Consider the following 16517-nt stretch of genomic DNA (forward strand, 5'->3'; position numbering starts at 1 on the left):
AATGAACTATAGAAAAAAACAAAGTATGAGTGGGTGAGAAAATCAAGGCAAATTGCAACAGCGAGAGGCGCAACAGCGCGAGGCTAAAGATGGTTTGCTAACAAGCGCAACTTTACTCGCCTCTCTCTCGACTCGAGTCGTAACTTTGCAACCTCTGTTTGTTTGGTTCTATCAACGGAGGTTTTCTCAAGAACTGGAAACAGTCTAGCAGTCATCTGGACGCGTCCTTTGGTGGTAATCTCACGCCTTTTGAAACTATGTTGTAGAGATGGAGTTCATGAAAGTGATCGGAGCTGTTTTGGCACTTTGTTTTCAGCCTGGCTGCGCGTCGAAAGCGTTCAATGGTGAGTGTCTGCATAACTGTTGTGTAAAATGTCGGTTCATGCATAGCGATATTCAAACGACCACAGAGTTTTTATGGCTCTTGTATAGTTTTAATAAAATAATCTTGAGACTATGGAGTCGTTGGACAGCACGCGCATACGCTAGTGCTTTGGTTTTGGCTGACAGACAACGGTTTATTCACAATACAGCTTATTAAAGCTCTTATTGTTTTGAAAAAGATGCTGAAATATTTTGATTGCCTGATCTGAGTTTGCAACTTGGTCGTGAAACAAAACGTTTTTCTGCAGCTTCGTCAAGTTTTCTTTGTAATGCATAGTAGATCTTTTTCTTTTTTAAGCTTGCTTGTTTATTCCTTTAAGAAGATTATGTTTTGGTCACAGCACGCTGTTTGTTAGTCAGGGTGGATTTATGACGGCTGTAGCACACATGACTGTACTTGAGACAATTTTCCGCCTGACAGTCCTACTATAGTTTCCAATTTTCCTTCTTTCATCACAATATTCCCTCAGCCAACTTTCCTCTAACCGTTCCTACAGTATTTCCAGAACAGCACCCACTTTTTGCTCAACACTAACATAGTGTTTCTCTGAACTGTGTGTCTGGTTTGCAGATCAGAGGATATGCCGGAGAGGGACAGAAAAGCCCTGCTATAAAATCGCAAGTTTTCAGGACAGCAGGCTCAGGGTGAGCTTTGAGGCCGCCAGAAAGAAATGCAGGGATGATGCCGGAGAGCTGCTGAGCATTGAGACTGAAAACGAGCAGCGTCTGGTGGAGAGGTTTGTTCATGAGTTCAAGGCCTCAGATGGAGATTTCTGGATTGGGCTGCGAAGAAGACAGATACACAAAGACTCCGGTGCAGATTGTTCATCACAATATTACTGGCTGGATAACAGTCGAGCCACATTCAGGTAGGAGATTAGCAGACACTGAAAACAGTTTTCTCTAATAGCTTAAACATGTTGTTTGTGTGATAACATCTACAGCATTGGTTCCCAAACTGGGTCCAGGGGGCCATGAGATTGTGCCAGGGGGAGCCCAGAAAAATAAGGATAGTAACCAACGGCACTACATTGTATAATTTAAAGTTTTGTTTAACTTCTTTGAGGAGGGGGCACGAAGGGAAGCACAGTACCAAAGTCCTTTCAAGGAAGTCGACTCACTCGCCCCCATATTTGCAACAATTACAGATCTTGTTAAGAACGAGACAGTGTATGCGCAAAGTCTCTCTCCCAGAGGATTCTGATTGACGATTGGCTATTTTTCCTTGGAGGCGGGACTAGAGAGCGGCCATTCTGACTGTTGCGATTTTCTCCATTCATATCACTCTGTATTCATATCATTAATTTGCATCTTCTTTATATTAAATATCTTTGACCGTATACGGGGGGCACACAAAATGTTTGAGAACCACTGATCTTCAGTAAGGAAACCATTTTATTCAGGTCAAATATTATTTTAATGACTAAATCACAGTGGCGCCTGGTGACTTATTTTTCGAGGGCGCATGATGCATGGCTCGTCAAAACATGTATTTAGGCCGTCATGTGGGTCATGTCAAGTAAAAATATGTGTTTGGTGCATCATGTGGACATATGTCCGTCATGCGTCATTTAAAAATACGTGCCTGCTTTTGACGCTTCGAACAGATTTATGATTAAAGAAACGTTTGTGTTTGCGAGATACTCGCTTAATCTCATGTGTAATCAGAGTTTACTATTAAGTTTGTGTGTTGTGAGTATTTTGTGTATGTGTGTGCAGCAGGCACATATTTTGACATGATGCATGATGCACATAGGTTACATTGACGCACCGAATGCGATGACAAGCCACAAACATGACACTCCAAACAAATATCGTCCGGCACTGCTAAATCAATGTGAAGAGTAAAATCAGATAGATCAGTTATTTAAGAGAACTTTATTTTGTACAAATACTTCCTAAAACTTCCTAAAAGGTAATAACAGAAGAACAGTTCACCAAAAAATGTTCTCATAATTTAAGCCCGAAGTACAGTCTGTTTTATACGTATACGCGACCCGACCGTACGTGCACAGTCGAACACACAGCCTTGCAAAGTATACGTTACTTGTCTCGTGCATGTATGTACACAGACATTTAACGCATGCGCATTGCTGCAAAATGCAATGCATCTACTGGACTGCATGTGTGCACTCTTCTGATGATAAAAATCATCCGTACTGTACGCAGACGCTTGCATGCATGTAAAGAGTGGACCATACTTAGCCCTTAACTCACCCCCAGGCCATCCCAGATGTATACGACTTCCTTTCTTCAGCTTAACGCAAAGTTTTATTTAAAAAAATAGGTTTCGGAGAATGATAAATTTTTTTAGCCATATTTTGCGAAAACAAAAGAGATCAGATTACATGGAAAATGACAGTTTGCCATCATTCTTCATTGGTTGTTACATCATGACTGTAAACAGATAAAAGAGGACCCAGCTACAATATAGCATGTGTGACTGGGTACTGAGGATGGTAATGAATTTATTTGTGGAAGCTTGTTAATTTCAACAGTTGCTTAGAATTTCATCTAGTTGGCTCCTTCGAATCTGAAGAGTTCTGAATGGCAAGCATCATTGACATTTGGGAAATCACCTGTTGTTAAAACTAAGAAAACCCTGAACAGCAATAGTCAATATCATCATCAAATTTTAATTTGGTCAGATATTCGTTTAGATGACATTTTTTCTAATATATAATTTTTTTATGTGTTTGATTTCACGCAATACTGCAAACCCTGATGACATTCAGCGAAGACAAGTCAAAAGCAAACTTCTTCGTATGATTTCTCAAATCGTTCTCATGCTACTTTTATGTCATCCATGTGTCGGTTCTTGCTGCGCTGCATGAAGTTGAACACGCCTAAAAACTCTGCAAGGAACCTGCAGTTTAATGTTTCAAACAGAGATGGTGATAGAGAGGCAAACGTTACAGATTGCAGCTTTAATATAAAAAATTTTTTTGTGTTTAACTGAAAAAAGGATGTCATTTACACATAGGAGAGTCATACAGTCTACACAAAGTACAGTTATTAGAATTTTCATATTTTGGCAATACTCCTTTATCAAAGAAGCCTGTGAAGCAAGACAGACTCATCTGTTGTCGTCTTAAAATAGTGTAGTGTGCAATCTTTAGTAGGATGGTTATGTGTGCTTTGTATTTTAGGAACTGGCTGGTGACAGAGCCCTCGTGTGGCCGTGATCAATGTGTGGCGTTATTCTACCGATCCTCCAACTCTGCTGGCCAGAAGGAGCTCAACGTATTCAAGTGGATTGACTATAACTGCAATTTCAAAAATAATTTTATCTGCAAGTACTCAGATGGTAGGCCTTTATTAATGTTAGTTGTCACTTAGCATAGACAACAAATCTGAGACATGTTTAAGTTCAAACAAGGATAATAAGATTATGTAAAGACTGAAGTTTTGTTGTCCCTTGTGTGTTTAGAGAAACATCTTGTCTCCACTCCGGCAAATAATGTGACCGCACACACAGGTAAACAAATACATTTGGGCTAGTTTGGGGCTTTTTGATGGTTTATAAATTTAACAAGCACTGCGTGATAAGTCTTTAGAAGCTATTTAATCTGCACTTGAATAGACTAGTTTATATGAATTCATAAATATAAAAAGTAGGAATATTAAAGTGTTCAAATATAATGTATGAGATATTTGCATTTATAGTGACCTTTCATTAAATTAAAATACTTGATTATACGAAAGTTGGGATTAATGTGGATATGCACATTCTATCAATATTTCCCCTACCTTAAATCTGTTTATATAGGTATAGATTGCACCCATTTTAAATTTTATAATTTAGTTTTATGACCCTTAGAATTAAATGTGAAAATTTTTTGTTCTTTTTCTATTTAACGCTGACTGTATATGTAAATAGCATCCACGTGTGAAATGAGCAAGCACACTTTGCTACAAACGGGGTTGTAAAGTTTAGTAAAGCATTTAACTGCTTTATCTTTCAATAACAGCCTCTTTGAAAAGTCAGATTTGCATTATGATTCTATTGCCTTGGGCAAAAGTTTTGAGAATGACATAAGTATTCATTAATTCATTCATTCATTCATTTATTCATTCTAGTCTGCTGCTTCAGTGTTTTTACATCTTTTTGTCAGATGTTACTATGGTATACCAAAGTATAATTACAAGCATTTCATAAGTGTCAAAGGCTTTTATTGACAGTTACATTAAGTTTATGCAAACAGTCAATATTTGCAGTGTTGATTTTTCTTTTTTGTAATTCGCCCTGGCATGCTGTCAATCAACTTCTTTACCACATCCTGACTAATGGCAGCCCATTCTTGCATTATCAATGCTTGGAGTTTGTCAGGATTTTTGAGGTTTTTTTGCCACCCGCCTCTTGAGGATTGACCACAAGTTCTCAATGAGGTCAAGGTCTCAGAGTTTAATGGCCATGGAACCAAAAATGTTGATGTTTTGTTCCCTGAGCCACTTCGTTATCAATTTTGTCTTATGGCAAGGTGCTCCATCATGCTGGAAAAGGCATTGTTCGTCACCACACTATTCTTGGATGATTGGGAAAAGTTGCTCTCAGAGGAAGTTTTTGTACCATTCTTTATTCATGGATGTGCAAAATTGTGAGTGAGCCTACTCCATTGGCTGAGAAGCAACCCCACATGTAAATGGTTTTAGGATGCTTTACGGTTACTGATGGGCTTACCTTTTCTTCTCCAGACAAGCTTTTTCCGGATTATAACACTGTCCCTTATGTTTTTCCTGGAGGGAAGTGGCTCAGTGGCAACTGGTGGTGCCCTGATCCCTCAGCTGAATCAGTTTTAAGAGACACTCCTGGTGCTCGCTGGACTTTCTTGTGCACCCTGAAGCCTTCTTCACAACAATTAAACCTCTTTCCTTGAAGTTCTTGATGATACGATAAATGGTTGATGTTGGATAAAAACTGAGGCAGCAGAAAATTTATATTTTTGTCATTCTCGAAACGTTTTGTCAATCCATGCTGAATGAAATGGAATTTGATCAGGAATCTTTGTAGAAATCTTTGAAGCTGATACATCATTTACTGTGATGCTTGATTTTAGGTCATGATGATTTGACATTAATACCAAAGCATCCTCCTATTACTAGGGACAATGACAAGATAAACACAGAACTCTCAGAGTCATCAGGTAATGATGTAATGAACAATGAGTTAAATAACCATAGTATCAATATCATTTTATGATATTGATATAAAAAATTCTTAAAAGTGCAATGTGGGATTTTTAGAAGGATCTATTGATAGACACACAATATAATGTACATTACAATATTATCAGTGATGTATAAAGACCTTACATAATGAACCGTATAGTTTTTATTACCTTAGAATGAACCATTTTTATCTATATACACCGAGGGTCTTCTTACATGGCAGTCCCTGTCATGTTTCTAAAGTAGCCCTAAATGGACAAACTGTTCTACAGAGCGTGTTTCTTCGCAACTTTTACATGTTTGTCCTGTGGCAGCTACCGTACAGTAGCTTCTCATTGCGTTTCGAAATTGAGGTTGTTTGCAATTCGCAATCTCACTGCTAGTTGCCGCTAAAAACCTACATTACACCTTTAATTTTTAATATACTGATTGTTTCATTGTTAACAGCCTTTTGAATATGTCTGGTTTTATTTCTCAGTTTCATTTTCAGATGACACGGGTAATATTTACTACATCCTCCTGGCTACTGTACCTGTAATGCTGCTGTTAATATTAGTGGTGTCAGGGGTGTTCTGTTTTAGAGTAATGACCAAGAGGTGAGTAATGCAGTGCTAACATTCATAACATTTACTTTGTTATCTCCATCTGTTATGCTACTGTACATACTGTAATATTCATAATAACTGTCTTTGCAGGAGAAAAGAGCAAAATATAATATATGCGGTTCCAGGGCAGTGGGTGCGCACCGCACCTCCAAAAAGTCAAAACGAATACGAACACACTGACACGTTGAAGCAGCCCGTAGCTCATTTGGAATACATGAGCTCTGACATTAATAGACCTTTTATCTTTACATCTGCAAGCGGTCAGGACTATGAGAACGTTCAGAGCAGCACCACACAGTGTGGGTTTGTTACCAATGACATTTATGAGAGCTCCACTGCAACAGAGGCTGGATGGGTGGACAACGACATCTATGGATACTAAATCACGCTATATGTTGACTGTAAGTCTGACCTCTCTCTCTCTAGCATGGCTGGATCTCCCTCCATTTTTAATCTCATCTCCAGCATGTATGCTTGATTTGATGCTCACTGTGTCAACTGGTGGGGAGGATTGGGAAGCTTGCGAGGGTGTACAATGATTCCCATAACTGTAGGACTTGTACAAAGAAGCGTTTAGGTGTCATCACATTGTGAGAACTTCCTCTGTGGAAGCTGGTATCCTGGAACGTGACCCTCCAGTAAATTCACAAAGCAGCGCAATGACCTCACAGCTCATCACAACAACATTCCTTTGTCTCTAATGCCCACTGTTGCTCCTTGGTTTTAAAGTTGAAGTTAAAGTTATCTGCTTGCTTATTCACATGTGCTGGGCAGAAGCAACATATGGGCTTCTTTAGGATCTACTATTGAAATATGTTTTTCTTTGTTTTAAACAAAAAACTAAATAATGACTCATAGCAATGATATAAATGTACAGGACATTGGTTATTGTAACATATTAAATATGATTTTAACTTTTGAGTGCCATATTAAGCAAATGTGAGCAATTCAAGCATGCTTGTAAATTGATTGTACATGTTGTTTTTATAATGTCAACAAGTTTGACTTGTACCTGTACTGTATATAGAAGCTGAAATGGGCCTATTATATGTGTGTTTTATATGTTTTTATATATACATTTGTATCAATTTTATAATATTTTGACTTATTGTATTTCATAATAAAGAGTTTGAAGCTTATGTTCATGCATGTTTTCCATGCATTATAAATGTAAATGTACTCAGGTTTACATGACATGAGTAACTAAGTTTTACATTGTGTTCCTTTATAATGACACGGTTTGTGATATTGTGAGCTGTGAGTGTTAAACTCGCGTTTTCTTTTAAAGTTCATCATTAATCTGCGAGTTGTCCTGACGTCAGAAAGCAGTATTGCAACAAGACGAAAATATTTATGACATCTTGATGACTTCAGCATGTTGCCAGGAGATGTCGCCATTTGACAGGAAACGAATGGCACTGCTTACCACACAAGGTATTCGTGAGCCATAAATGCATTTGTTTATTTTCAGTATGAATACGAAATAAAACTACCAGATTAATAATAATTCGGTGTGGCATAACTATTTAAATTCACACATATTTTACATCAGTTTTATGAGATTAATGGCTGGAGTTTAATCATCTGTTTTACAAAAATTATGGAATTTTTAAAAATTGTTGCACACCTGCTTTGAGTTTTGCAATTTCGAAATGAAAACCCTTATAAAGTGAAGTGTTCGTAAAATGCCATGGGCCTAAATTTGAATAAATAAGATTTAATCATTTAGCAGACTCGTATCCAAAGCGACAAATGAAAGAGCATTTAACATTAGTTAACAAGAACTAGCAATGCACAACACTTTTTAAGCATTTATTAATCTTAGAACGTTTACATATTTTATTACATGCATAGTAGGCAACATGCATTTTTTTATCACAAAGATTAACTTAATGCACAATGAACTAAAAATAATGAACAATTATATCTGTTAAATAACATAAACAAAGATGAATAAATGCCGTAAAAATATGTTGCTTTTCGCATTACCTAATGTTTATGAATGATATAGTAATAAACAAACAAACAATAAAATAATTAAAGGAAAATTTTGTAATAAAATTATCAAGCACATAATCGACTGATAACACCGTTTACATAGATAACGCAACGAAAAGCACGTCCCACTCGTTCTCATTCCTCGAGTGAAGCACGCGCAAGACTTTATCAAGTCGCTGTCGACAGGGTTTCACAGGCAGCTATCAACTACAGGCGCTCGAGCAAACAGGCCGACGCTCTTTTAGAATAGCAATTCTGCCGGTTGACGTAAGAGGTGGGTCTCGTCGCCTTGGAAACCAATTGGCACCCGAGTGTGGAACCGCTCCGAAGCCCCGCCCCCTGTACAAATACCCCCATAGGCTCTGACGTCAATGTACGTCAACCAGAGAACATGATGCCTCCTGCGAGTCAACTCGTGTAGTCGAGCAAACAGAACTGAAATATTATAGCACTATTGTATCGAGGGAAGGTGGCGTGACACATCGGCGCGCTCCCGCTCGCTCTCTCTCTCTCTCCCTCTCTCTTGGTAAGATTGGAGCGGGCCGTCAACAAGCAAACTGGCCGGCAGAGCGGGATTTCTACCGGGTCTATTTTTGATAGACACATTTTAGCCTCGTTATCTCGAGGCTGAAGTGGCAGATCTTTAGCGGGCGTCTCACAAAAAGCATGGTGATGGCTGACTGTCACCAAAAGCCAGTGCTTCGCGCTCCGGTCCGAGTGGGTTTCTACGACATCGAACGGACTCTTGGAAAGGGAAATTTCGCGGTTGTGAAACTGGCGAGACATCGTATAACCAAGACAGAGGTGAGTTGATCTGCGATCCACTTACGCGTGCGTAAAAACACTGTTAGGAAGTAGAAAGATTTGAGTGTAACAAACTTTTACAGTTTTAGCAGAAGCACAATAGTCAACTGTCACAAGCTTGCATGAGGACTTCAGTGTTTATAGTAGGAACCTGCTGTTACTCTTAGATCAACCTGTTGTCTCACAGACAGTAAGCTGAAGCATATGCAACATTGCATGCACTGATAAGCCTAACAGTCTAATCCCTCTGACAAGTCAACTTTAGTGTAAACACAAAACAAAGAAAGAAAGAGAAATGCACTGGACAATAGCAAGAAGTCATGCTGGGTTAAGTGCCCTTTAATGTGGGCCATCCTGTTGTTGATTTGTGCAATGGTTGCATAATGCCCTGTACATACACGCACATGTACAGTATACAGTATATACTGTTACTATAAACACTTCTGGTTAGATGCTAACTGCACTTCCCTGACCCTGTAACTTACTTGCACACAATGACAAGGTTGAATCTAATCATGTCTAATAAGCAACCATAGTCATTTTTTAATAATATATTTGCAAAGAAACACTGCTAAGCATTGGACACATGGCAGCTTGTCACTATAAATGTGTTTCTTTTACGGCAAAAAATGTATTTAAGATGGTAAAATGCTGTCGTACGTGCAAGACTTCATATTTCACGCCTGGTCAGTGGCCTCCTGCGGTCTTTGAGACTGCATTTGCAGATGTAAATTTGTAAAGATGGTATTGGATTATGTTGTACACAGCTGATGCATCTCTGCAATGGTTGCTCTGGGGCTGCTTTATTTCTGCAGGGACCACAGTGCATATTTTATCAGCACTTCCCATAAGTCTCTTGTGTTTGGTGATTTCCCTGTACATCCTCTGTGCTTTGTTATATTATACACACTCATGATATTGTGTTTCTTCTGGTTTGGCACTACTGTTTGTTAGCTTTATGTATATATGAGGATTGAATCGGTGTAACATGCATGTTACAATTAGCATTAAAATTTAGGCAGGTGCATAATGACAGATGTATTGTGCTTGTGTCTGTTGCAGTCTGTATTCCTTTATGTATATCAGATGTTTTTTAGGTTTGGTTTTATATTGGCATTTCTTGGTTTGAACAACAAGAAACATTGTAAAACATAAAGACTTTATCGGTGTAATGATAAAGGTCAAAGTATCGAAATCAGTTCTGTTTTTCTGCTACTGTATATTTGCTTTATGAACATTATACTGTTTTACAACCCAAAGAGTGCTGTGGCTTGACTGTTTATGAAATTTTAAAAGCTTCTGTTCTCCTATTTGTCTGACAAACGATGAAAATCTGTTGCAAGATGATGGGATAATTTGGATCATTAACTTAATTCAGCAGTTAAGACATCAACCAGATGTTCAGGTGTCTTGTTTTTCTTTGCTCATGTGTAATCCACCTTTGATCTAGGCTGGGATTGGCATGGACTGGATAGACTGGCACTGCGTTCCGCAAAAAGACTAATGAATTAAACCGAGAGCGCATTGAAGAGTAGCTCGAGGCATTAGGCTCAATGCCAATGTACATTTCTCTTTGTGCCTTTGATTCAACAGGTGGCTATAAAGATCATTGACAAGACACAGCTGGATGCCGTAAACCTGGAGAAGATCTATCGTGAAGTACAGATTATGAAAATGCTGGACCATCCGCACATCATTAAACTGTACCAGGTAATGCATTTGCCTAATTAAGCTAATAAAGTACACTTCTTTCAATGCCAAAAGGTTTTGATACAGCCAACAAATTAAACCCAAACAAACATCTACCAGATTTCCAAGTTAAAGCCAAACGCATTTAAATTCACACACTGAAATGACCAAGCTGGAAACCGGCCTGGTTTTTAGCTGGAGATCTTTCACACTCTCGAGCTGAAGATGAGATAACTTCCCCCCTGGTGTGACTTCACTCCAGCATTATGTAAGGCTTTAGGTCACATTGGTTTTTGGGAATGTGAATAGCACTTCATTATTATACAACTCAGGGGCAGAAGTCCAAGCCTTGCCGTGTAATCATAGTGTATCATTATTTCCAACAGTTACTCCATTCAAACGGCATGGGTCAATTAGTCATTTCCTGTCAGGACCCATAAACAGAGGGCCGCTCCGCAGGCCCCTGCTGTCTCATCTCTAACCCCCGGTTTCCCTCTGCCCCATCTGCCACCGTTCGGGTCCCTAACACCAGTCAGCTGCTCAACGCATTCACACAAATACGTAACGCAGTACCAAATGGTCGATTTTTGCTGTGGTGTTCTGCATCCATTCACACGTTTGCTGCATTACGAAATCATTTTCTTCTCATACAGACTTCTCTCATACTGAATCACATTTGCTCTGTTGGAATTCCTAGGCGTTCCTAGTTTTAAGGCGTTGTACTGTATGTGTGCTCCCAGCATTTTATATGAATGATCTTTGGTTTACATCCACCAATTTAAAAACTATATAAATAGCTCAGATGCAAAACCCTCTAGATGCGTCTGTTTTCTTTTAAATGAGCATTTTTTTATTCGGCTATTATGTTTAGGTTTAGTAATTTTACATTAAAGGCACGATGCATGATTTTTAAATAACACTTTGGAAAAGGGAGTCGGGACGACAACGAAAACACACTTGTAGCCAATCAGCAGTAAGGGGCGTATCTACTAACCAACATCATTGCCTGGGTTGTGTATGTGTGAGGCGGGTCTATCAAAAGAAGGCCCAGATTCTATTAGGGTAGGGGTGTGTTTGTTTAGGTGATTTCAAATGTCAACATTGGCTTTAAGAGATCATGCACCCGCCTTTAATTATTCAGTAATCGAAATGCCTAGTCATCTCATTGGTATTTAACAAATTTGGCTGTATGTTGCTGCAAAACCCTCTAAGTACATGCAAAAATCTTCACTTCTCCAGTTACCCTTCACTGTCCTTTTTAAGGTAAAAGGCTCAAAAATACATTTAATTCCCTAATATATTCTGTAAACCTCCTTTTACCGGGTAACAAAACTGTTACACCTTGATGTACACATGCCGTTCAATTCTTCTTCCGTGCACTTAGAGGATTTTGCTGAAAAATTATTGTGGTGTTTAACGGATTCTGCCACAGGTATTTCTGAATGACCTGAGGCTTGGATTAAGCAGATTTGAAGCGAAAGCATTTGTTAAACGTATAATACATGCTAAGAGCATTCTGTTAATATCATGATCTCATTTTTTGATGGAGGTGGCATTCAGCGGCTTTTGCATCTGAGCTTTTTATATTGTGATAAACAAGTATATTGTGATATGGTTTTTTTTTTTTTTTTTTAGGGATGCACCGATACTGGTATCGGGTATCGGCCTCGATACCACATTTTCTAAAGTACATGTTAAAAGTCCCCCGATACCTGGAATCGATACCACGGTCTGAGAAATGTCTATGTTTGAGCGGCGTGTAAGGGGTTAATGCCTCTTGTGTTGCCCGAAGAGGCAGAGTTTACAACAAACTGGAAAACTAGTCCTTTGTTTTTTTGTTAAATTATATGACTAAAGCTGTTACCTGTAAATTTAAATCATGTTTTTTTTATTAAGTACTCGGTATCGGTATCGGCAAGTACCGAAATGCAAGTACTCATACTCGTATTCCAAAAAAGAGGTATTGGTGCATCCCTAGTTTTTTTTAAGTCATCGTTGACCCCAAAATCCTTTATGTGGGTCTCCAGGCAGCATATTTTTGCTGGCAGAGACTTTATCCACATTTTTCTCTAGCAAAAGCGTGACCCATCCTTCAGCTTAATGTGACACACCACCAACAGTTTGTCATGAAAACAGACAGCCAGCTAGTGTAGCATCAACTACCCGCTTGAGATCATTTGAGTTATTTCCAGACATTTGCATATTTGGCATCTAATTCGAATAAGAAATCTTTGTGGTCATAGTATTCGGAAAACAGCTCTGAGATCACAGGTCTTGTATCTGGAAAGAAAAGTACCTAGGAGTTAAAAAAGATGATTCATATTCTGGCCTAGTTGGTGATTTTATTAGTCACCCCTGTAATGCCTTTAAATGGCAAAAACATAAAATCTTCAACAAAAAGCTGAGCTCAAATAAGGCTGATTCATAACAGAACGTTTCATTAGAAATTGGGCTGATCAGTAAACCTAAGGTATAAAAAGTATTGACTATAGGGATGTTCATTTCAGTTAATTTTCATGACCATCAACCGCAGCTTGTTAACTGAACATGAATCATTAACTGGTAAGATTTTAATATTAAATTGTCATTGAGTAAAAATACGGTGACGGTTGTCTGTGATGCGGTGAAAACAATACAAACCTTTTATTTAATTTGAACGTGCAAACAGCAGCACTAGATCAACAACAGAACCAGGAGGTGTAAGAAGGAAAAAAGCGCATAGATTCTGATATTTTCCAATTAGTTTCAGGCTTCATTTATATGTGGAAATAAATCGGATATGAATCGGATACATGCGTTCGCATCCGCAATGTAAGCGGACAGATCGGATATTCCCATCCCAAGACGTGTCATGCGTCATAGAAACTGGGACACTGACAAATGACGTCACTCCACCCGCGATCACATGACTCTTCTTAGCAGCGCAACATAGGACAACGGGTCCACTTAGTGGAGTAATGTTAAAATGTTGCCCATTGCATATCTCGACATTTTACTTCCTATGTGGTTTACGCTGTTCCAGGTCAGTATGTCTACCTTGCATTGTTTTTGCCAAGTTTTACCACACCATCAGGGCAGCAATGATTCGCATTATTTACCGGCCATCACAAATAAAGGATAGAAAAGTGGCAAAATGTAAATAAACTCTTCTTACGTACGTTCAATGTGAACATCCCTAATATAAATGCACAGCTGTAGTGTTTATTTTAGAATCAGTGAATGAATCTGAGTTGCAATATTCTGCATGTCCTCACTACATTTAGGTCTATTCATGAATTTTTTTTTTTGTGCTAATTCTGGAGTCCTCCTACACATTGTTGGCTCTGACATTGCACTGTGAATTGAGCCTACGATTAAACCAGCATCCCGCTCTGATTCATATGAGTTTTATTATACTATCAACTGAACTGGGATACCTCAGTTGTCGGGTGCCAAGTGTAGCATGGATTTAATCATAGACTCAACCTACTTTTTAAAAAAGGATTTTGCATGGGACATAAGGAAAGATTCAACCTATAATATAGATATGGTAGAAATATCCTTTGTCTTTTTTACCACGCAGGTCATGGAGACCAAGAACATGCTGTACTTAGTGACGGAGTATGCCAAGAATGGGGAAATATTTGGTAAGTAATTATTTTATTATATTGTGACATTTATTGTTATTACTTATTATATAATAATAATAATTGTATGTTTGTGTAATAACTTGCGTGTTGAGTACTTACATTCAAATGATTTCTCTGAAAATTGTAAATGAAGCGACTCTTTGTTTGTTATAAAACATTGGATGTTTAAGCATTGTGATTACTTCAACAAGAAAGCATTAGCTCAACCAGTGGGCGGAGCTAAATTGTTCTTTTTGCCAGTGACAGACAGGGATGGTGTTACGGGACCCTGCTGGTAAACTAATGCTTGAAATGTTTTAGTTTACATGATCAATACCAGAAATTGGTTGCAATACCCAGCCAGACTAATTATGTGAATTTTATTTTGTTACTAGAGATCTTCAATTAATGGTCAATAAGAATTAAATCGATTGTCGAATAAGCATGTGCAAAGCATATACAGCCGGAGAAAAACATTTGCGAGCGCGCAAAGTTAAACTAGCCATGATCACAACGATCCTCGATGTCAAGCACACACGTTCTTGAGCCGGGATCCATATGGAAGTTATGCATGTGACCCGTGTATTAAATTTATTATCATAAAATGAAAGGCAGTTTAAGCTGCACTCTTTCTTTCTGTTCCTCTTTTGATATGTTTAGCGTGAAAGCTAATTCAAAAGAAATGTCATTTACTTTTCACCTGTATCAGAATGTGGATAGTATCGTAGCCTTGGTATCGGGATACGTACTGTTTTCTGAAGTTGTTGGGCGATACTTTCCCATAATTACAATATATGATACCATATGCCGGTGTGATACACGTGCCAGCTTTATTTGTGCCAATTTTGCAGGCTTCATGGAATAAAAACACTGAAAGATATGGGTCAAGGTTTTTGTATAAATGAGATTGTCCTCATAAGACATACTTTTAGTGCAATTGTTTGCATTTGTCGTCCCTCTTTTTTGTTGATTCAATACGACGTGCAGCTTTGCTCATTCTAGCAGATCAAAATGATCCCCCCGTTATCAATTTCACTGAACTTTTATCCTGATTCCAAATATCAGAGACTGTAAACGTATGCGTTCAGACTAACCAGCTCGGTTTCGGATGATAGTGACAAAGGTCAAGCCGAAATTAGCTCAGACGACAAACACAGTCTGTGTGAATAACCATCATAGTCACAAGAAATGTGTCAGAAATGATCATAGAAGAGCTCAGCTGATTTGTCTGTCCGTTGCTTTGGAATTCTGTCCGAAAGGCTGGGATTATACTGGCCAAACCTTGAGAGTCATGCAGTAAAATCACATGTAAGATTGGCTTAAAGGTAAATGTGGTGTGAATGTAGACTTTGAGCGTTCCACTGACTGATCCCTTTGACTTTCATATAACAGCTGCTATTCTGCACCTGTGAAAACTCACATAATCATCAGACATTATTCTTACATAATACTATGTCTGTTTCACAGTACACGGCTATGTGGTATGTTACCAAGAAACTGTTCCTACCCTGAGGGGTCGGGGTTTTTGTGTGTGTGTGTGTGTGTTTGTTTTTTATGTAAGTACACGTGTCCGTTTCTGTATAGAAAGTGAGAACAATGCCGTTTTGAACCATCATGTTTTGCGCAACAATGCAAGTTTATTTTAGAGTTATTACAGTTAAAAATGTAAAGTAATAAGCAAACATTTAACATAATGCTTTTACCTATTTGTAGTTGTGGTGTACAGTATGAACGCCATGACCCTGATGTTCAATGTGTTTTGAAAAAGATTTAAAGAGGGATGCTGTGTGGCTGGGTCAAACGTCTTGTTCCCACCCAAGTTTGCAACAGGGTGAGATAACTGATGTCCACTGAAACACTTTGAAATTAGGTTGCCAGGTCAAGCAAATAGGGTCGGTTACTTAAAGTCAGCCAACATAACATGACACATGATGATTACCATACATGACAGTCTTTTATCTAGATCACAGTGCTTTATTGTCTGGTAATACATGACATGCCCACGATGTGGAGTTGCACAAGATGATTATGCAACTTTTGTGTTCCATCACTTCAAGGTCAAAAGTATACAGATGATCCCAAGCTATAAAAGTTAGAACATCTTGGATCCATTAAAATAAATATTCATCTTTCATTCAAAAAAATCCTATAATTTACTCACCCCCATGTCATCCAAGATGTTTTTTGTCTTTCTGTGTTCAGTCGAGAAGAAATAAAGTTTTTTTGAGGAAAACATTCCAGGATTTTAAATGATTATCAT

The 16517-nt window shown here is 38.3% G+C and overlaps 2 protein-coding genes across 4 annotated transcripts in view; both read left to right on the forward strand.

Annotated features, from left to right (window-relative positions):
* The first annotated feature begins 70 nt into the window (after positions 1-70).
* laynb (layilin b) lies at positions 71-7297 on the forward strand. Of its 3 annotated transcripts, none has more exons than XM_065281228.2 (7): positions 71-344; positions 956-1253; positions 3534-3691; positions 3815-3862; positions 5442-5528; positions 6044-6149; positions 6249-7297. In XM_065281228.2, the coding sequence occupies exons 1-7, from the start codon at positions 269-271 to the stop codon at positions 6538-6540; spliced, it is 1065 nt and encodes a 354-aa protein (XP_065137300.1). In that variant the 5' UTR covers positions 71-268; the 3' UTR covers positions 6541-7297. The 3 variants fall into 3 exon arrangements, with proteins under 3 accessions (XP_065137300.1, XP_065137301.1, XP_065137299.1); XM_065281227.2 differs by having other exon boundaries at positions 73-344; positions 6032-6149; XM_065281229.2 differs by lacking the exon at positions 5442-5528 and having other exon boundaries at positions 72-344; positions 6032-6149.
* Positions 7298-8535: 1238 nt separating this feature from the next.
* Positions 8536-16517, forward strand: part of sik2b (salt-inducible kinase 2b) — a 44196-nt gene continuing 36214 nt past the window's right edge. The window contains exons 1-3 of the mRNA XM_065281225.2: positions 8536-8960; positions 10554-10670; positions 14212-14275. Coding sequence (XP_065137297.1) covers positions 8823-8960; positions 10554-10670; positions 14212-14275 — 319 coding nt within the window. The 5' untranslated portion in view covers positions 8536-8822. The remainder of the gene's footprint in view (positions 8961-10553; positions 10671-14211; positions 14276-16517) is intronic.

The sequence above is a fragment of the Paramisgurnus dabryanus genome, chromosome 8 (assembly GCF_030506205.2).
Source record: "Paramisgurnus dabryanus chromosome 8, PD_genome_1.1, whole genome shotgun sequence".
Classification (NCBI taxonomy): Eukaryota; Metazoa; Chordata; class Actinopteri; order Cypriniformes; family Cobitidae; genus Paramisgurnus; species Paramisgurnus dabryanus.

Bases quoted from the DNA above. Each gene is read 5' to 3' on its own strand.
- laynb (XM_065281227.2), top strand. From the start codon at position 269: ATGGAGTTCATGAAAGTGATCGGAGCTGTTTTGGCACTTTGTTTTCAG. The intron at 345-955 runs GTGAGTGTCTGC...TCTGGTTTGCAG, and splicing joins CGCGTCGAAAGCGTTCAATG to ATCAGAGGATATGCCGGAGA. The intron at 1,254-3,533 runs GTAGGAGATTAG...TTTGTATTTTAG, and splicing joins AACAGTCGAGCCACATTCAG to GAACTGGCTGGTGACAGAGC.